We start from the raw sequence: 22,171 nt of genomic DNA, 5'->3' as shown, positions 1-22,171 counted from the left end.
AACTGATTAAGAGATGAGATTTTAGCCAAATGCCATGTATGGACATTATTTAGATCTTGAGTCTGAAGCAATATTCTACATTCTTATTTCAGCTCTCATACAGAGATAACCAGAGGATGGAGATGGTAGGGGACAGTGTGGTGTACTGCACGAAGCTCCTGCTCTGGGGCTAGTTGGACACAGTTTGAATCCCAGCTCTTGTTAATAATAGTGGGGTGGCTGCAGGCAAGTCATTTAACGCTTCTGAACCTCTTTATCGCTTTCGTAAAATGATTGTTTTCAATTTGAGATTATAATCTATGTGAATATCTCTATCTATCTATCTATCTATCTATCTATCTATCTATCTATCTATCTATCTACCTACCTACCTACCTACCTACCTACCTACCTACCTACTTACATGTACATACCTTCCCTAGGAGCAATGGTTCAGTATTTAATTCAGCATTTGTGGTGACTTTATGGATATACTACTACCGTGAATGAGAATCAATCATGTGTTGAATTTTCTGGGGCATACAAAGTTAAACAAACCAAGAAAAACAGTAGAAACGTTGTAATGGAAAAGGGGCAAAAGAATCAGAAAGTCATAATAAAGCAAAATTGAACTAAAAAATGGGTAACTCTCAGAACTTGTTCTTACCAGGAGCAGCAGCAGAAGGGAACTCTGCTGATGGTGATCTAGACAAGGTCTCGAGGTCTGAAGTCTGACTGACAATTTCCTGGAGGTGAATCACAGAACCTGGAGAAAGAAAATGCTGTCAGAATATCATTCTACCATAGGCATCTTTACTCACGGTGCTAGGCATCTAGTTCAAAACCTTGTTGGTTTCACTGGTTGTCATTCCATGATTCTACTAGGTATAAAAAGAATGGTAGAGGTACTTCTAAGCCAACAGTGTATATGCTTCTTAAAGTCCTCAGAAAACAAAGTATGTTTATAAAGGCACATGAGATAATAAAGTGGATGCCAGGATTTTACAAAATAAATCTAAAGATGACCAGAGGTAAGTGGAAGATGATGCCTGTGGAGAATAGGGAGCAGGAAAAAGGAGCTGGCTGGGAACACCAGTCATTTCATTTCATTTTCTTCATTCTCAAGGATTCTGAGTCAGTTCACAAACCCTTGATATCTGATGTGACCCTGAGAATAAAGCATATCCTCAATACAAAGTGATGGCACTTAAAAATCCACTGTACCAAGGCCACACAAATACCACTTCCAGGACGTTTGTTTCCCAAACTTTTGTTATTAAGCATGTGGTGGTTACCTACCACCCTTTAATTCTGGTTAGCTTGCTATTTCCTCTAAGACCAAGATCTCTCCTGTTCTCTTTCACTCTCCATCAATTCAAAATAAGAGAAATGAAAACTAAGGATACAGTGTGGTACTTGTTCCCCCATGTAACACCCCCGTCTAGGGCGTTGGCAGTTACCTGATCGTTTCTCCCTCAATGGGTACGGGAAGTCGAGTGCTTTCCCCGCATATCTGGAAAGCAGTGAGTCGACCTCACCCATGGTGAAGATGATCTCCTGCCCGGCCAACAGCTGGTGCAGAGTCTGCACAGCCACAGTGGCCCAATCCACTTTCATGTTCATGAGCAGCTGCTCCAGCATGAGCAGGGGGTTAGAGGACAAGTGGGAATAGTTGGCCCGGTGCTGCTCAGGCAGGGTCAGCAGGACCTGTTTGGCGGGTAGATCCACAGAGTAAAGAAAATAGTACATCAACTTCAGAAGAAAGCCAAGATTCTTACTGGGAAGGGGGAGGGTGTCAGGGACCAAAAGGCACATGCTTTACTACTGAAACTGGCTAGTAGTCTTTTTGGAAGCAAGGCTGGACTCCTATCTAAATCCTCCAGCAATCAAGAAGTATACTCCAAGTACCTTCACGTAGATGAGGAGTCAGGAGACTTTTACTGTAAAGGATCAGATAGTAAATATTTTAGGCTTTATGGGCTATAAAGTCTCTGTTGCAGCTACTTAACTCTGACAATGTACTGCAAAAGCAGCATAGATAACATAAATGAATGCACACATTTGTGTTCCAATCTTGATTTCAAAAGCAGGCAGAGGACTGGATATGGCCTACAGGTGGTAGACTGCCGACTCCTGGCCTATACCTTCAAGGCACAGTTGAGTTCTGTCTGACTCTCAAAGTCACCATTCTGTCCATTTGAGGCTTTATTAGAATGAGCAATATGAGGTGATGATGTCAGTGGACTGCCTAAACCTGGAACCTCCAGTGTCTTACAGGTAAATGATGACTCTAAACTCTTTCTAGAAGTTATTATCACTAGGCTTGAAATATGTTCATTGGCTCTGCTCACTGCCAGTTTTTAAGGAGTTCCCCATTTAGATATTGTGCATCTAAAAGCAAAAAAAAAACAAAACAAAAAAAACAAGGTTTATCTCTTTTAGCGACATTTTATGTATTTGAACTCTTAGCAAGTGGGCTCTCCCAGCACTCGTTCTATTTCTGGGGCAGTGTATCTGACTGCTAATCAGAATTATTAGAAGACTGTCAGAGGGCCCTATCTCTCCCCAAACCTTCCTTCACTGGATTACTTTTTCTAGTATATATTTTTTTCTATTACTGTCTTTCAAAGGGATCAGAATCCCTTTGAAAGACAGCCAGGCCCTGTCCCTATAGATTCAGTTTTAATTGATCTGGAATTGAGGTCAACTTCTGGTATTTTGAAAAGTCCAGATGATTCGAATATACACTCAGAACTGAGAAGCACTGATATAGTAGATGCCAGGGAAAGCATAAAGAGAACTTAAGAGGACCAGGTAAAATTTATTTTGGAGGCAGGGCAAAATGAGAAAAACAAGTCCTAAGGGACTCACCTAGGATGTGGTGGGCTACTAGAGTAAAAATTTCATGTGGCATAGGCCAAGGATGGCAGGTGGTTGAAAGAAGAGACATTGACAGGGCAAGTTCTTAAGTGGGAGCTGGAAGCAGTATCTCTTTCAGGCGTGCTTTCCCGACACTCGCTTTACCCACTTACCTTGGATCCCATGTACAGAGCCTGGATTTCACGGTGTCGGACAGCAGTCAGTTTTCCATAAAAGTGAGTGGTGAGGTAGTTGGCCAAGAAGTGAGAAGTGGCCAAGCTAGGGTGCTGGTCAAGGGATTGCTCTGTGACCTCAAGGCACATGGAGGGGTCAGGAATTCTTTGCAGGAGCTGTTGCAGAAGAAGGGTAGAAGGGTAGAAGAGAAAAGCGAGGCCTGTAGAGGAACTCTTAGTCCAGCCTTGTTTTATTTGAGAGTGAAACATGTATTCACTTTGAACTAACACCTTCTCTGCACTCATTTTTTTCAGCACCCTCATAGCTTCACAAATGATGGTTTTGACAGGACCAGAGTTCAGTAGAATCCTGGACCTAGCTGCCCCTCTGGCACCTAATGAAGGGCTAGGCCTCTTCTGCTCAACATGACTGTAACTGGCTCCTGAAGGACACAAAGAGGAAGGTCTGAGATTGCGGATATTTGCATGGGATTAAGCAAGAACAAAGCCATTTGATTTGACTAACCTTCCTGTCCCTCCCCAAAAGAAAAATGGGAAGAATTGCAAAGCTTACTTGCAGAGCCTTTTCATGATCTCCTCTTTCTAAAAGGTGAAGAAGATGTTTTTGATGTAGGCCGATTAAATGTTCTCTTGAAATGGGGTACAGGCTGCCCCACTCCTCACACAGTCCATACTCCTGGAAGGAAACACAAACACCCTCAGTCCCTTTAAATGACTTGTCTTATCACTCATCCAGCTTTTGCCTGATTTTTCTCAGCAGTCTTGAGTCTACTATAGCCTGAAGAAAGTTTGGGAAGTGCTGATGGGAACTTCACTAAAGTAGGATCATAAACTCAAAGGAATTGAGTGACAAGGTAAATTATAAAAATGATCAAAGCAGGCTGACTGTTAATGATATGATTTTCCTCTTAGCTCTACTATAAAAAAGAAAAGCAGATGACATACAGCGACTGAACCTTGGTATCAGCCCTAGGAGATGTGAAGGAAGCGGGGAAGATTGAGAGGACTGTCCAAAGGAGGCAAAGCCTGCTCAGCTTTGACTGTGGCCATATGAATGTGCACGTCAAGTGTTACCGGACTTAAAACTTAAAAGTTTTTTTAATTAAAAAATTTCCCTATTTTAAAATGTTGGCAATGAAATCAATGTAAAAAATAAAAATTCTGCAGGCCGATACTGCCTGGGCCAAACAAACATGTTGGGGGTTGGATTCTACCTATGCTCCTCTCTCACCCCCAATTTGTGAACTGTGAATTAAAGCTTCGGAGAACAGAGTCCCCAGGGTTTTGTCCAAGTATTCTAATAGGGTGGCTTCCGGAATGCCCTCCCCACAACTCTGCCTGGTGCTGCATTCTTCAGGATGCTTCCTTGTTTCTCAGGCTACATTAGGTGCCCTGACAGTGCTCCTACCATAATCTGGGCTTATTTCTGTCACTTGATATATAATAATCACCTAGGGATACAAATCACATAACCCCTCCTTCCCAAAATGTGAGCTGCTCAAAGGCAAGGACTAAGCTTAATTATCTTTGTTTCACCACCATCTAGCACTATCTAGTGTCTAGCAAATAACAGGCATTTGAGAAATGTTTCCTGGATGACTGAACATTGAATGAGCATATCTACATTTTGAACTACGGTATATCAGCTCCTTAAAAGGCAGACAATATTCTATGTAGCACTTAAATGTTCAATGAACACATGAAAAGATATTCAAGGTTATTACTTATCATGGAAATAAAATTAAAACGAGGTATCGTTCTATTGGCAAAAAGTGAAAAGCTGGGTAAGAATATGCAGTAATAGGAACTGTGAGTGGGAGTATAGCTGGGGAAATGGCTTTGAAGAACAACTGGTAACAGGTTAGTAAAGATGAGATGCTCACGTCTGACACACAGCAATTCCACTGCTAGATATATATTCTGTGTCTAGTGTATACAGTGTAGAAAATCTCCTGTATATATAAACACAAGGATGATAGTACAAATGCATTAACTGTTATTATTCTCTATAGTTCTATGTATAGTGGTAAATTTCACACAAACATGTGTACATGTGCACACACACACACAGAGAAAAAAGAATGTGATATAGTTAACAAAAAAATGCAGACATTGGATACGTGAAAAGGGGTCTACGCAACCAGCTAAAGAGTTGCAACTCTGAAAAGAGGAGGAAGGAGAATACCCCACAGGAAAATGGTACCTTTGCTTCTAGAATCATATTCATGACAGTTGATGGGTCCTCCACACAACAGCTCCTCAGGGTCTGCCAGTCACACCACACTGGGGTAGGCTGCAAACCTAGAATCTAATGAGAGGCAGGAAAAGCTATCAAACCACAATGCAGCTTCTGCCTCCATGAACAGGTCACTGGAGTTTCCAGGAATGGCCCATCTCTAGGTCTCCGTCCCCACAGAACTTGTCAGGAGAGAGGAAGAATTAGAATAAAATGAGGCAAAGATTGTTTGGAGAGGTGAGTGAACCTACTGGGGAAGCATAATCAGAGAGCAAAGGCTGAGCGGGGAGGCCACAATTGGGGCCTTTCACTTCTGAGGACAATTCTGAGGCTTTTCTGCTTCACAACTTGTTCAGTCTTCTGGGGTCATTTGTCCCATGCTCATTCCATCTCAAAACTATCCAAGATATTTTGGCTTGAATGTTCGATAAGATCACTTTTCATGCAGCATTTAGCTCTGAAGGAAAAGCAATGAGCAAGAGCGGAAAGAAAATCTTTTTGCCTGCCATTTTCACCTGCCTTTTCCTGGTGCAGCTCTGGACTCTGTTCAGTTCCAAGTTCACATGGAAAATTAGCACATATTTTATACTTGTTATGTAGCTATACTATCTAAACCTGTCTCCTCGGGTCTCTTATCTTGAATATAACACGTATCCCGCAAAAATCTTACACTTTTGAAACTCACTTTATGCATCCTTTAAAAATGGCTTTTGAAGTTTAGCTGAAAAATAAAACAATCTTTGAAAAAGATATCATAGGGATTAAGCGCTATTAAAAACTATTAAACAATAACAACAAAAAGATATAATACACATAAAACATACACGAAGCTCAAATATATATGTGAAAAGGCTTTGTGGAGTATGAAACATTATTCAATGTTAATTTTTTAATTCTTGTTTGATGCATATATATTTATAATGATAGGAGTAAATAAAATAGGGTCCACATAGGAGGCTTTCTTACTGTTCATCTAAGAACAGAAGTCAGATGCAGAGTAAGAACAGAAGTCAGATGCAGAGTAAGAACAGAGTAAAAAGGCCTAGATTTTCTGTTTCTTAAAATCCACCATCACATCAGAATAGACTAGAGTTGGCAGCAGTTCCCTTTCTTTCCTTTCTATTGATGCCAGAGCCCATACCTTCTGATACACCTGCAGCTCCGCCAGCTTTCTCTGTAGCTCATACTTGAGTCCATCTTGGACAGCTGTATCTGAAATGCAGTAGGCCAGGATCTCCAAGCATGACTCCAGGGGCCACCTGTCCACAAACTGTAGGGTTAGCCGACTTCTCAGAGAGGAATCCTTCACAGGAAACAGGAACTGCCAACCTTCTTTGTCTAAAAGACAAAAAGATGCTCAGAGGCAGCAAACCTGGCATTAGAATAGCTCAAGAGTCCAGGTTACTTCTTAAGAGAAGGGCTTTGTTCAATTTCATAAAACAGGTGCTTAGGATCCATTTGATCTTAAGTAGTTTTTATACTTAGAACCACTATATGACAAGGATAAATGCTATACTCCTATGTTTCTCTTCATGAAAACTTAATGAGACTTTCTGATGAGACAGAAGGAAAGAAGGAGAATGGAAAGAGATGGAAAGGGAGAAGGCAGAAAGAATAGACAGAACAGATGAAGCTCTCCATGTTCTGGCATGCTGCACATTTCAGACTTGTCAGTGGAACTTGTAGCTTTTCCTGCAATTTCCACTCTGTGTCATACATAATTACTTCAAAGTTATTTCAGGTAAACTAGTTTCACTCCCTTGACATCCTCTGTCATTATTACTCAGTAGATCACTCTCTCCCACACCCATATCACAGCTAAAAAACATATTCCAAGCTGATAAGACTGCATAGTCAGTCAGTCAGTGGATTTCTTCCCCTCAAGGACAGATTTTCTCCTTTCCAAAGGGAAAGTCAGGCCTCTTGCCAGAAGCCGGTTTTTACGGCATATCTAATTCTGCTCCCCCTAGTGGAGTGTTGTAGGTCATTGGCTCTCAACTTTGGTTAAAATCAAAATCTCCTGGGAGATTTCAAAGTAGGGGCTTTCAGACATGCCCATGATCTGTTTTTATAAGTTTTATTGGAATACAGTCACACTCATTTGTTTATGTATCATGTATGGCCGCTTTCATGCTGTAATGGCAGAGCTGAGGAGCTGCAACTGAGGTTGTATGGCCTTCAAAGCCCTTTACAGAAAAAATTCATTGACTCTTGCTTTAAAGTAAACATCTGCCTGACCCTCATCCTGGGCTTCTGGGGACAGAGTTCAGATATTTGTAGTTTACAGAATTTTCTAATATGTAGGGTTGAGAATATTGGTTATGAATATGTGTTCTAATATGCAGGGTTGAGAATATTGGTTATGAGTATGTGTTCTAAAGTTAGACTTGGGTTCTAAGCTCTGCTCCAGTTTTTTACCCTCTGAGCCTCGGTTTCCACTCATATCACAAGATTATGATGGCACCTTTCTCTAGAGTTATTGTGAGGATCAAAGGTGGTGATACACTCAGTGAATGCTAAATAATATTACCACTAGTAAAGGAGGGAGGCCTAGCTTTCTGCTCACCACGTGCTGCAGCACAGCTCAGGACTGCATCCTGTATATTGCTCAAGTCATCCACGTCTCGCCCGTACACTTCAGTGAGCTGAAGGGCCCGGGGCCAATCTTTGGCCACCAGGGCTTCCTTGAAGGCCTCAGTGAGCACATCCAAGGCAATGGGAGAATGCAGGCCCAGGAGGACAGTAGAGAGACTGGCCTGGCCACAAAGACTTGCTGCTAAACTCGGTCCCTGCTTAGAGGACCCTCGAAGGGGCTCCCAGGCAGCCAGGAGCGAGGCCTCAAGCATAGGGAACTGTTCCAGGAGGCGCTCACACTCCCGGGCTACCTGTTCTGCAGTCAGAGGCGCCTCCCTGCGGCCACGAAACTCTTTCCATGACAAGCTGGGCTTGGTGACCTTTGATCCCCGGGAAGCCCCCAGACAGACCACTGTAGCCAGCAACTTTGAGCGGGACTTTAGGAAGGCCAAGGCAGAGGAGGTGAGGGCTGGGAGTGACGAATCCCTTGGGGAGGAGCGGGGCTTTCTTTCTGATGTGGTGTTCTCAGTTGGCTTTGGGGAGCTCTGCATAGGAAGTGGGAGGTCCTCCAGGCAGTGAGAGGTGTGCTGCTGGGCCAGGATGTCCAGGTGAGTCAGAAGAGATGATGTCTGCTGGCTTTGCAGGGAAGAGCAAAGGACAAGGGGCTCACAGCAGCAGTTGACGATGACCTGTGGCACACTCAGGCTGAGGCCCTCTTGGGCCAGAAGGGCTGCTAGCCTGGAGAGAAGAGCAGCAGAGGGCATGCTAAGCCTGAGTGCTTAGGCTCTATTACCTAATCTCAGAACTTCTTTGTGTTTACACAAGCAAATGTAAATGAAGGCTCTTTAACTATCCCTCTCCCCCGATCTTTTCTAAACACAAAAGGTAGCCTATTAGACATACTGCTCTGCCCTTTACTTTTTTACTTTGTAAGGTATCATCAGGGAGATCTGTTCAGACCCCTTTGTAGAGAGGTCTCTCATTTCTTTTTACAGCTACATAGTATTCCATTATGGGGTCGAACAATAATTCAACTAGCCCCCTGTTAGTGGACAATGGATTTTTCTTATCTGTTGCTATTACATATGAGACTATAATAAAATGACTTTGTACATACATTATTTTCCATACATATAACAAAGCTGCAAGATAAATTCCCTAACGTGGATTGCTAGGTCAAAGGGTATGTAAACTTGTAATTTTAGTAGATACGAATAAACTGCCTTCCCACACCAATTCATATCCCCCTAGAAAAATATGAGAATTCTTGTCTTCCTAGCCAACTAAAGTATTATCAAATTTTTTATTTTCATGTACTTATAAGTGAAGATTAACCTCTTAATTTTATACTTACAATGTAAATGTTAGAGGTGACAAGAGAGAAAGAGGCACGCTGAATTTGGATGTAGCTATATAAGAATAATTGCAAATCAAGGGAAAAGTCTGAATAAAATCCCACTCTCTGTACTGAACCCAAGCACAGCCCCAAAGAGCCTTTGGTTTCCTCGATGAAACAATTAGAAAGGCCCATGCTTGATTCTCCCAGGTAAGCTCCTACCTGTCTGGGGGAACTTGTCGGTCAAGCAGGAGGTGTGACACCAGCTGGGAAGAGCTCTGTTGCAACAGAACAAAGGGATTTCCTACCTTGACCTCCACGTGATCTGCAAAGGTAAAGAAAGTGACCTTTGTACCACTGACTGCAACGGTTCAGGGCCCTATTTTCCAGAACCAATAAAAAAGTACAGTGTCAAAATGAAGATTACATTGTGAGCCCTTCTGCTGATATTTTCTAGGTAAAGGGTATTCTCAACATGACCCTGACCAAAAGCTTCTCTATACCTTACCTCTACTCTAAAGACTTCTAACCACAGACTAACTTCAGTGGGCAGGTCTAGCCACAAACAGCTTATTCTGCTCCTCCAACACTACTGAAGTGCATTTAATACTTGCTCTGTGGACTCAAGTAAGAGTCTGGCACTCATATCAGAGACCTGATTCTTCTGCTGGGTCCTCAAATCCACAATGGACTGAAGGTCTGAGAGAAGTATTTTTGAGTCATTAATGCCATCAAAGTTTATTGAGTACTCCTATGTGCTGTACAACTGTAATAGGTATTGATTGGGGAGACAAAGACGAATAAATCACAGAAGAATAAGAGAGGACTTTATGAATCTAGTTTCCTTGGCAATTGCTGTGCCCAGAACCCCTAAACTGAGTACCTTCCTCTTCCTTGTCCTAAACACTTGCAAACCAGTCATGATTCTATTTCCTCTTTCTTGCTACTTACCAGGCTCAGAGTGCAAACTCTGAAGAAGAACTGCAGCCAGGGTGCTGCAGTAACTGAAGAAGGTGCCCATGTAGTCTGTCTGCCTGCTGCCTGCCAGGGTCTGTTTGCCCAGGTTCTTCTGGAGAAGCTGAGTCTGGATGTGCACAGGGTGGGCCTCTGCCTCCGGAGCTTTCTGGGCCACCTGCTCCACCAGGGAGGACAGTGGCGTACTCCTGGGCTCTGAGAAGAGTAATGGCAGGAGAAGGGACGCAGGCTTTAGTCTGTGCATCCAGCTCTGCATCAATTTCCAACACGATTATGTGAATGGGACCTCTCTATACTGCATGGGGCATCCTATAGCTTGGGTGCTACGCTCACAAGGTAGCTATAAAATTCTAAGTTGGTCACCTGAACAAGTGATTCTTAGCCAGGAAGAGCTTTGAATCTGGAGAAATTGGGGTGGATAGTTCTGTTTTTACCTCAGTGTCTCTGAGGTTGGAATGGCTTTATGAGGAGCATAGCAATCTTTTGGAGAAGGGTTCATTAGTATATACTGAGTACCTTTGGGGTATATATCTCATTAGGAATAAGAAAAATGTATCAGCTATGGAGTGTCAGCCATCCCTTCACTTGAGAGGCAGGCGAACAAGTGGAGTTAGTTAGGCACCCGCTAACTAGGGGGCTGGTAGGGGCCACCACCGGAGTTCTAAGTCTCTGCTCCAAAGTGTTTCTTCATTCTCAGCTGTTTCCTCTCCCCAGTTCAGGCCTTATCTGCTCCCACGCACTCGGGCCTGTACCTGGCAGTTCTAGTGCCTCTCTCAGTGACTGAAGGATCTGATCCAGCTGCTGGGAAAGGGTGGCATGGCTGGCAGCACAGTCCTCAGTGAGGCTGGGCCAGCACATCTGAAGCAGCTCAGCAATGCTGCACCGTGGAGGCCCTCCCCCTTTTTCTTCTACACTCTCTGTGGAAAGCAAATGAGGAAGAAAAGGTAAAGTGTGATGCCGACCTAATGATCTGAGTCCAGGAAAAAAAAATGGAGAAAAGCAACTCACCTGATTTAGTCTGTCCAGCTGACGTAAGCGAATAATTGAGAATCTTACTGATTTGCTGAAGAACAGCTGGGAAACCTCGAATGCCATCAGCATTGAGGAATACATGGTCTAGCCGTCGACCTGAGAACAGATGAAGCAAGAAAGAATTCAGAAAACAGTAAAGACTTTCAGAGATTGGTACTCAGTCCTGTATTTACTTGGAACATTTTATATTCTCCAATATTAAGGAAGAAACATATGCACGGCGATTCTGGGTGACAACCAGCATACCTGGCTTTTCTATGTATGTAGTTTCAGGGCTACCTCTGGCAAGATGCCTCAGCTGTCAGCAGCAATAGGCCGAGGTCCAGCACTCCTAAAGAATTACTGTCCCAAGCCAATTAGGCACTTCTTGTGGATTTGCCTTGGGAAGTGCCCTCAGCTAAGGACTTGAGCTGGGCTCTTATCTGTCTTCTCTGTTTTAAAGGATCTTGACACCCTGACCAGACTCTAAACAACTTTATGGACAGAGAGTATTTATTATATGGACCCCATATACTTGGGATTATCTGGAAACACAGTAGGTACTACGTTAATTGCTAACTGACTGACATGAAACTGTTTCAGCTACTAACAGCTTGAATAGTATCTCCTTTCATTTTAGAATATAAGTACTAGATGAGGAGGGGAATTGTTTGATAAAAATAGCATTGTTTATGATACAGTACACTTTCTTAGAAGGACTATATGAATATTAAAGGACATTGTAACCAACAGCTCAGATGTGACTTGGAGAGGTGTGCAGAAAAGAGGTGACACAGCAGGCCTGAGATTGCTATCCTTAGGCCTGCTTGCAAGGTGGGCCATTTAACCCGGCTGTTAAACAGTTTCTTACATGATACAAAGCTTTCCCTGAATGATAGAAATGGCTCTGTGCCTACACTATGCACGATGTGGTTTATGCTGAACACCTGCTTTCCTTCCAAGAGTCTGGAATATTGGTATATAATGAGCAGAGGGTACCTTTGTCACTAGCCTCCAATAAAAATCTTGGGTATTGGGTCTCTAATGAGCTCCTGTAGAAAACACTTCACACCTGTTACAACTCATTGCCAGAGGAATTAAGCCCATCCTGTGTGACTCCACAGGGAGAGGACTCTTAGAAGCTTTTTCCAGACTGTCACATGAGCCTCTCCCTCTGCTGATTTTACTTACATTCTTTTGCTGAAATAAATCTTAGCCACGAGTATGACTACATTCACTACAGTCCTGTGAGTTCTCTAGTGAATCACTTAACCTAGGGGTGGCTATTCATCTTATGACCTGTCCACCATTCCTCCTTCCACATTACTGAGAGAGAACATGCTCCTTTCTCCCTCACTGGTCAGTCCTTCCAGTGTTTGGTGTGTGCATCAAGGATGCATGAGTAGAACTTTGCCTAATTCCGCCTTCACATTCTTTTACCTTCATTCCTCCAAGAATTTCACCTTCATATTTTAAGATATTTTGAGGTACAATACACCCCTCTAACTGCAATCCACCAAGTTTTCCTTTATATATGGTTTACAAACCCCAAACTGTCCCAAGTTATAGGTTAAAGTTCACTCAGGAGGCGGAATGCAGTCTAAAGACACAAATTCCATCCATACCATTTTTGAACACATATCCATTCCTTGAATTTATCCATAAATCAGAAAAAGTTCCCCAAATGACTGCAGACTGCTATGCCTATTAAGAAGATGAGACTCTCAAGAGACTATTTATGCCATCAAATTGGACATGAGGAAATTAACTAATAATCCTTTTTCCCTGTCCCACCTTCCCCAATCAGTACTTTCTTCTTGCACAATTTATTATATATCTCAGAAATGCATTTGAGAAGGAATAAAGCTAAATAAGTACACTCACCCCGGCTCTCCAGGCTACTGTTCAGACGTCGTTCAGCTGTTTCCAAGAGCTGCTTGCAGGTTTTCCAGAGCTGGCACTGAGAGCAAGCTAGGTCAAACGCAGCCATGGCAGGGGAACTAAGGTCTTCTAGAACCTCTCTCAGGGGATCAGTGGGCTCCACCAGGGTACTGCTTATCCAAAAGTCCTCCTGCAGCGTGGGGATGGGGTCTCCAGAAGGGCTGAGCAGCTTGTCGGTCACATCAGAGATGGAGTAAAATACCATCCCTGGACACCCACCAGTGGAGTGAAAAGCAAAAGGTTAAAATGATTCTAACTACCAGTTTAACTCTGAAAAGTAGTTCTCTAAAACATGTTTGAGGTCCTTCTGCACAGGATATCTATCTTCTATGCATGTTAGTACCATCATTACAATCCATTCTTATGGTATCAAAACAATGGCATGGATAGGAAGACCAAAAGAAACTCAAAATGACTGAGATGAATGAGCGCTTCTTCTAAATGGGATCTAAAAGTAGGTTGAGAAAGAATAAGTGGATCTATATGTGCTAATCAGAAAAGATCGCTTAAATACATTACTAAAAAAGCAAGATAGAAATAGTACTTGTTGTAAGAGCCCATTTAGATTTAAAAAAAAAGATGTGCATATACTTTTTTGGATAGCTATAGAAAATAGCTGGGAAAATATAGAAGGAACAATGTGTGATGGTATTTGATACATATAACCTAGACCAATAAGATAATGTGAAAATGTGGGACAAGATTCTACTTTCAAGAAAAATGAGATAAGCTTTTTTGCAGTGCAGCCAAGGTTGAAAATTGAGACCTGTGAATTGCAGGCCATATGTATTATACACAACTTCTTTACAGAAAAGTAAAATACACTTTATCCCCGAATAATTATATAGGAAGGAAATAAATTCCTAACACCATTTCATAAAGCCCAAGATAGTGGCCATCAAAACATATGGTGGAAATAGCACTCACACTCTTCAGTTTAGGTCACACAGGACAAGCTTAATGGAGTAGCTCAAGTGACAGGTGTGTGACCATCATGGTCAGGGAAGTTGGGCACAGCTAAAACCGACTCTCAATATGTCAGGACTGCTGTTCTTTAAGGCAAGAATCCTGCTCTGGATTCCTCTCTCCCTCGTGATGAGCCTGTCATTTGGGTGGCTTTGCCCTGACGCCTTCCTCCCTCAGCTGCCTTACCACCTACGGTGGTGACAGAGAAGGCTGACCTGCTGCCGCAGCGCTGCCAATGGCCTGTAGAGTTGAGCGGCCACTCCCTGTTCTTCGAATGGTGCTGCTACCCCCATCTGAGTTCTGGTTTTCAATCTTGTGCTCTACCCGGGCCAGCTCCTGGATCACTTCCTGGTAGCACTCCATGAACATTAGTTCCCCTGAGCTGGGCGAGGACTTCAGGTTGAACATGAACACCACCTGGCATAGAAGAGGGAGAGTGTGGGTTGTGGTAGGCCCGCTGAGTTGGGGGATGTCTAAAGATATGAGATCTTGCCTGTCATCAGAGTATGGTCCTAAGATATCTGCTTTATAGGGTTGGAAAACCACTGCATGTTAGAAGAGTAGATCAAATATAGAGATAACTCATATAAGTCAGCAAGAAAGCCACCAAAGCCCCAGCAGAAAACAGGCAGAAGACACAATTTCAAAGAGAAAATAAGCATGAGTAATATACACAAAGTATCGTATGTAATAAAATACACATAGTAATACAAAGATGAAAAATGTTTTCCCTTCCAGTAATCCCGGAATTTAATATTAATACCATTTTGCATCTATCACAGTGACAAAGTAAAAATAAATCCTCAGGAGGTGGTGGCAAAACGAACTGTCATAACCTTTTTTGAGAAAAGCAAAATTTGGCAATCCACAAAGCTTTAAAAACATGTATATTCTTTGACTTGGTAATTTTCATGAGAAACTTTTTTAAGGAAATAATTCAAAAAGCTAATGCCTAGAGGTGATAACCTTGGCGCTATTTATTACCACGATTACAAAGTTGAAAATAATTTAGATGTTAAATAATGGTGAAATGCAGCTACCTGATCAGACTTTTGTAAGGTCATTCATTAAATCAGTTACAAGGCACATTTTAAAAAGGCACTATATAGTTTTAGATTTAAAATAATCTCAGCTATGTAAAAGTCATATATACTTTGAAAAAATACCGGCAAAAAATATACTTTATTTTTTATATTGGTTGTTCTAGAAAATAGGGTTATAAGAAATTTAATTTTCTTATTATTTTTGGTATTTTCTTTTAATACTCACAACTTCTTCTGTAACCAAGTTTAAAAATAAAGCGTTTATAAAAAAAAAAAAAAAAAAAAGACCAAGAAAGGAAGAGGAAGTGAAGGCATTTACGGGTAAAGCATCAGTCATAGCTGACTTCTTCCAGATTCGGGTGTATGAAAGGCTGGTGGGGGTCCTATCCTCCCCAGAGGGTCAGAATTATTATTATTAAAGTATGGGGTCTAAAATGACCAGAGAAAGTTAAGCAAAGACTCTATCATCTGGATTTCTCCTTGATTAATTCCTCAACAACCGAACTCACATTAAAGAAAAATTCTGCCCTGCAGGTTAAGGGATGAGCACAGTATGATAAATATAACAACAGAGTGTCAAAAATTAGAATATTAGGTTTTTATGCTATTAAATTTAAACAATAGTAGAGGATTCTTGTATTTCTCAGAGCCTACACAAAATCTAACATTCTCAAGAGGTAGTACGAGCAGGTATTATATTTAACTCTAATCTTTAGTTGAGGTTATTGGAGCTCAAGGAGGGTGAGAATCTTTCTGATTTCTATTCCTTGCGCTTTTCCCTAAATAGGAACATTCCACTTTGGCAGCCCCTATACCTCCTGTATACTGACTTAGCATTCTTTATGATGACAAGGTAAGGCCTAGGCTACTAACACCTGCTGCACCAGTACTCCTCTCACCTGACGGGCTTCTGCGAAGTTCCCCCGGAGAATGCAGGATGCCAGCAGTGACTCAGGTGGGGAGAACATCATGGGGATGAGTGAACTTTGAGTTTGGGGTTGCAACCGGCCATCTAGCTCATTCTTTCCAGACATAGTGTTCAGACTTCCCTCTGTTGGGACATAAGAACATGGGGACCAAGGAAGCAATAGAAATTGAGGAGAAACTATATTGCTGTCACTTCCCACCAAACTCTCCTTTATTCTAGTTCCTTCTCTAAAAGGTGTGTAAATGGGTCTTGGCTTTTCCTTAGTTGAATGGCAAACCTAACCCATCATCTTTGAATGCAAGAGTTAAGTACCATTCTTAGGTATTCACCTCTCTTCTCTCTGCAGATGGGCAACTCAATTGATAGTGAAACAGCCCTTTCCCTGCTGAAATCTGTTTGGCTATCTGCAGAACCAACCTTCTTCTCATTTTTAATTGATATATAATTGACAATGTAACATTGTATTAGTTTTAGGTAGACACTATAATGATTTGCTATATGTATATATTGTGAAATGATCACCAAAGTTTAATTAACATAGTTGCAAATTTTTTTCTTGTAATGAGAACTTTAAAGATCTACTCTTAGTAACTTTTAAATATATAATATTGTTAACTATAGTTATTATATATTGCTGTATATTACATCCCCAGGACTTATTTATCTTATAACTGGAAGTTTGTATCTTCCAGAACCAACCTTCCTAAACACAGGCATGAACTGCTCAGCCCAGGCTTATACACCACGGTGTATGGCAACTGCATATCAAGGCAAAGCTGCTTGAAGTTGGTAACTGGTTGGGACCCCCATACCTGAAGTACTTGTGCTCAGCTCACTGCTTGTACTTTCCAGGGATGGATTGGAACTTCTGTCCCGGCCATCTAGAGGTATTAGGAAGAGCAGAGAAAATCAACCATCAAATCCTTACAGTGTAGAGAGTGAGAATTTGGCTTGAAAGTTAAGATCTGGGTAGTTGAGGTGATGGAGAACTATGCCTACTGCTCCTTTACAGTGAAATGCAAGTTCCTGCAGACCAAAGGTGAAAGGTGGGCTTAATATGGCCCCAATGCTCACTTGGTTAGTAGCTTATACCCATGGTTTCCAACCTGAGGGTCTCAGAGCTCTATGAGCTTTCAAGTTACTTCTAGAGGTCAGTGACTCCCATCTATTCACTAAGCACTGTCAATTTTCGGGGAAAAAAAAATCACAACTATTATGACCAGGAAGTAGTAGAGTGCAAAAGAGAGTCATAAAATTTTCTGATACAGAAAACGTTGTCTTTATACTTGAAAAGGTAGGGAACCAAAGTATAAGTCCTGGTCTGCCAAAGACCACAGTATTTAGAGCCTTGGAGGAAAAGCTTTTTCTCAACACCTGTTTTATTGAAATGCCAGGGCTTGAGAATGGAGGCTTGTTATTCCTTAGTGTGGTCATAAGAGGGCGATATCAGCCTCATGCAAGGGAGTGTCTGGTTCACTGTTTTGAAAGGAACAGACAGCTGTAGGAAAGAGAAGACAGATTGTGCATTCTTGGGCTAGAGGGTTAAGTTGACGTAAACTATGCCTTTTAACTCAAACCAATTAACTGATCAGCTTAAGGGCCTGAGCATCTCAGCCTTGATGTTTTCCAGGTTTCTCTCATGATATTCTCCACTCCACCCAGGTATGCTCATCTTTCTCACTGCTACAGTGAGTAGGCTAGAGCTTACTCATTCTTCTGAGCCAGGTTCAAGAGTCAACTTTTCCATAAAATCTGTTTCTCTGACTTTTGTAGACTATGCTGATCTTCCCTTCCAAGAGATTTCTTCTGTTTTCAGGAAGCAGTTTAAGTGTTTTATGTGTACTGTCTATGTAGGTAAGTTATAAATTCTTTGAAGGCAAAGTCCTGGTGTATGCCTCATTCACCTCCCTCAAGATACCTAATATTGTTTAGCACAGAGCAAATTCTTCTGAATTCTGTTGATTATTTAAAAACCAGCAACAAATACCATATGAAAATTTGATCATCTAAAAGTATAACACTTCTATACAATGCTCTTGTATTAAACTCTTTAGGAAAACTAATAATCGAAGTCAAAAGACAAAATGGAGAAAAAATTATAGCACATAATGACAGAATATTTTCCTTAATGTTTAAAGAGCTTCTTACAATTCAACAAGATGAACCCAATAGAAAATATAAACCCTGCACATGAATAGGTAGCTCAAAAAAAGATATAAGTGGCTAATAAATATATGAAAAGATATTCGATCTCAAACTAAAAACATCAAAACAATGATAGACCATTGCTATATTAATCACATTGGCAAAGATTATTTAAAAATCTGATGGTTCTCATTTTTAATGAATGTATGTGCAAATAGGCACTCATATACATTTGGTGGGAATATAAATTGGTCCATCTTTTATTAAGCAATTTGATAATATCTTTATTTTATATCCACATACCTTTGATCTTGCTATTCTACTACTAGATATATTCACACAAGTGTGCAGACATATGTACAAGGCTATTTACTGTAGCATTGTTTATAACAGTAAAAAACTGGAAACAATTTAAATCTCCACAAAAGGGTACATATGATGATGAAATACTAAGTAGCCTTTAAAATAGATAAAAATAAGTTCTCAATATATAGTATGATACATCTGTACATATACAAGGATATAAACAAAAAAAGAAAGTTGCAGTTCTCAATGTATATAAGTATATATGTATATAAAATGATACACATGCTTGTACTGTATGAAAAATTTCTGGAAGGAAACTATTAGGGTTACTTCGGTGGAGTGGGATTAGGATAACCTTAAATCACTTTTGTTTGTTTGTTTGGACCACATGCTTTACCTCAAAGAATATTAGACGAGTGGCAGTATGCCACTTGCCTGGTGCATGGGAATGAGGAATGGGGAGACAGCTCCTCAGATTACCTGCCCGGCTCCTTCGTGTCCGACGACCCCGGCGGAGACTAGGGTGCCGTGTGGCAACAGGCTGGTATCTTCGGGAAGTTTGTTCCTCTGAAATGGCAAACCCAGTGGGTCACATGGGAGAATGATTAATATTGATTTGACCCATTTCTGGGGTAACAGGTAGGGGAAGATCTGGACTGGGCTCTGAGGCACGGTTCTGACACTAGTTGCTGTGACAGTGAGTCCAGTGTAACTCCCATGCATTCCTCGCTCACTCCCACATTCCTGGGATGTTTTCCCTCCTCAGTTTCTGAACCCACTGGTTCTGCTTTCTCTCACCTGAGCCCTGGTTGCTCATTACAACCTTGTATCTCCACTGGGCCTCAGAAAGAATCTTGGAAAACCGGTGTAAGCGGCTCTGCAGTCCATCTCTGCTTCCGGAGCAGCTCTGGCCTTCTGGCAGCTTTGGCTCCTCAGGGGGTGTGTGGCTGCTGAGCTCATCCAGCTGCTCCTGGAGAAGCTTGAGGAAGGCCCCTATTGCAAATTCGTCAGCCAGAAACCCACTGATACCACTAGTAAAGTGCTTTAGGTCCAAAAAGTTATGCCCGTGAGGCCCTGGTGAACTGTCTTTTGGCTCTGTCTTCATACGGCTAGGAATTGTATAAGCAAAACTCTTGGGGACTCCCTGGGAACCCTGTTCTGACTTCTTCTCTGGCTGTGCTATGTGCTGAGGGCTCTCTGATGGGGACCTCAAACCCAAAGGGCTCTTCCCCTCAACATCATCCTCCTCAGCATAGTCCTCGGGCAAGTGAGGCTCTGGGTGAAGATCGGCAGAGGTGATGAGGAGCAATGAGAAGATGTTTTCTAGAAGTTCCAGGCACAAAGAGTCAGGAATGCTGCACAGATACTGCTGACACCTAGCCAGGTATGTTGAGAAGAGATTCGAAGCACCTAAATAAGCACATATAAGAGACCAGAGAAAAAGAGAAAATTCAAACATTAAAAACACGACTTGCCAGACTCAAACATTCTCACAACTTTAACTCGTTTATTTATTTTTAATGACTAAGGGAATTCTGGTTATAGTTAGGAGGATAAGACACTCTTCAGCCATGTCTTTTCATGATTTGCAGAAAGATTTTGCTACCTTAATTAAAAATACAGCTCATTGAACATCTGTCATTTTGTTTTGGCTTTTTAAATATTACATTACTCCTCATCTTTGACAAGCACTCCATATTTCTGTTCCTGAAATGAAGGTAGCATGCAGACTTCTTACTCCTCAACTCCATTTTCATACATTTTTATACTAAAGGTGATCGTGGACAACCTAGATTTCTTAAGAAATACTCACTGGTCAAAAATAACCAAGCTCAGAGGTGAAGGTTTATTCTAAAGCTACAAGGGAGAGATACTATCCAGTAGTCACACAAAGCAAGTTAAAAAATTTTAAGTTGTTAAAAATATAAGTTATTAAGAAAAATGAGAGAGGATAGGACATATGTTCTTTCACACTACAGGCTATGATAATGACTCAGAGGCTGCATTTAAATGATGAATACAACAGAAAAATAATTGAGAGTATGCTCTGTTTGGAAGAGTGAGTATTCTTTCTTAAAACTTATTTCAGTTTATATATCACTTATATACACATACATATATAAACACGCAAATTATATACCTAGGTGCAAACTGGAGTGTGATGTGAAATGCTATTTTTATTGTGGATTGTAGTTTTAAAAAAGCATTCATAAAATACTGCACTAGGTGATGAGATTTCATTAGAACTTAGGCAAATCACTCGCTTTCTCCATGTCCCTTTGATTCACAGAGGTTGATAAATGAATGGAATTATTCTTGGGCATATTAAAACCAAGAGGCACCTCCCCAATCCTGGTGGAAAAGGGTTCCCACACAAAGAACTCTCTGGAACAGGTCATTACCAGCTTATGTCAGGAATGGGGGAGTGGGTGCTGTACCTGAGGAGGAGACAGAATCATTCACTGACTCCACAGCCAAGGCCAGGTCCTCAGAGAGACTGTCTTTGCATTCCTGGCACTGGGTGTGCTGGTGTGAGTTCACACAGAGGGCATAGATGGCATACTTCATGGCACAGAAGCTCTGGTAGAGTGTCAGGTTCTGACACTGGCTCAGGTGCTCAGGGACTGGGGTATCAGCTGAATCAGAATGAGAGAGAGAAACAGGCAGAACTTCAGAGTTGGTTCTTTCAGGTACGGGCTTCAAGTATGGCTGAAGCAAAGAGATACGGCATTTCCAGGTCCTCTAAGTGTTTTGACTCTCTCTCCTTTCTGTCCATTCCAGGCCCTTTTCTCTACTTAACACCAACTTTCAGTTCCCTCCATTTCCTTTCGCCCACCAACCTCTCTTCCACCTGTCTGTTCCACATAGCTCTCATGGATGCTTAACAAATCTTTTCCTTACATTCCTTAAAATCTTATTCTTACTTTTTTAAAAATTAAAATTTAAAGTAAATGTTTAATCTACGCAGTGCCACATTATCCAAAAGGTAGGCTTAAAATGTGTTTAGATTGAGTAACGAAGGCAAAAGAAACAAAAGTAATTTTTTTGAAAAAATATATGATATTTTTAAGAAAGCAATGAAGCAGACATCATGGGGAAAAAAACTCTATTGAAGTTCTCTGTACTCGTTTAATAATTTATAATTTCTCACTTAATAAAATGTTGAACTTCAGGAGTAAGGGAGAATACCATAATCTTTGAAGGGCCTCTAAACATCTTATTCTGGCTTTAACTCTTTTCATACAAAAAGCACAACCTTCTCAAAGAAAAAGCATTAAATGCAGAAAAGCAAAAAAGAGGAAAAAAATATCACCTATGATCCTATCAACTAACCACAACTATCGTTAAAATTCTGATTTAACCCCTCTGATTGTGCTGCGTATGTGTATACACATGTGCAAGTCTAAGTTGAGTGTAATGACATTTTCTATACTATTTAATTTTCCCACTTCTTAAAAATCCATGATAGCATCGCATTTGATTATGCTTCTTCATTAACTAAATTTCTGCTGGCTGTATGTAGTTCTACAGAATGAACCCCTTACCTAGGCAGATTCTTCTAGGGCAGGGCATTGCAGCAGTTAGGGATGCTTTGCTACTACGATGCTGCAATAAATCCCTTTATGTACAGGCTTCCTATTGATTACTTCTTCTAGAAAGCTGTTTTGCCAAGGCCAG

The 22,171-nt window shown here is 41.3% G+C and overlaps 1 protein-coding gene across 5 annotated transcripts in view; it reads right to left on the bottom strand.

The window, feature by feature from the left end:
- Positions 1-22,171, bottom strand: part of ZFYVE26 (zinc finger FYVE-type containing 26) — a 55,864-nt gene that overhangs the window by 22,404 nt on the left and 11,289 nt on the right. For 3 of the 5 annotated variants that reach the window (XM_011383897.2, XM_011383892.2, XM_023526887.1), the window contains 18 exons: positions 20,932-21,129; positions 19,292-19,903; positions 18,974-19,060; positions 16,855-16,923; positions 16,014-16,165; positions 14,287-14,488; positions 13,049-13,312; positions 11,162-11,281; positions 10,906-11,070; positions 10,130-10,348; positions 9,401-9,503; positions 7,835-8,580; positions 6,410-6,606; positions 5,236-5,340; positions 3,586-3,708; positions 3,012-3,188; positions 1,440-1,686; positions 647-745 (listed from right to left, as the gene is read on the bottom strand). In XM_011383897.2, the coding sequence (XP_011382199.1) occupies positions 647-745; positions 1,440-1,686; positions 3,012-3,188; positions 3,586-3,708; positions 5,236-5,340; positions 6,410-6,606; positions 7,835-8,580; positions 9,401-9,503; positions 10,130-10,348; positions 10,906-11,070; positions 11,162-11,281; positions 13,049-13,312; positions 14,287-14,488; positions 16,014-16,165; positions 16,855-16,923; positions 18,974-19,060; positions 19,292-19,903; positions 20,932-21,129 (3,885 nt within the window). The remainder of the gene's footprint in view (positions 1-646; positions 746-1,439; positions 1,687-3,011; positions 3,189-3,585; positions 3,709-5,235; positions 5,341-6,409; positions 6,607-7,834; positions 8,581-9,400; positions 9,504-10,129; positions 10,349-10,905; positions 11,071-11,161; positions 11,282-13,048; positions 13,313-14,286; positions 14,489-16,013; positions 16,166-16,854; positions 16,924-18,973; positions 19,061-19,291; positions 19,904-20,931; positions 21,130-22,171) is intronic. The other 2 variants (XM_023526890.1, XM_023526888.1) reach the window with 2 other exon arrangements.

This window comes from Pteropus vampyrus, unplaced genomic scaffold (genome assembly GCF_000151845.1).
Source record: "Pteropus vampyrus isolate Shadow unplaced genomic scaffold, Pvam_2.0 Scaffold15, whole genome shotgun sequence".
Lineage (NCBI taxonomy): Eukaryota > Metazoa > Chordata > Mammalia > Chiroptera > Pteropodidae > Pteropus > Pteropus vampyrus.
The sequence above is the reverse complement of the archived record's forward strand: the minus strand, read 5'-3'. Positions and strand labels throughout refer to the sequence as shown.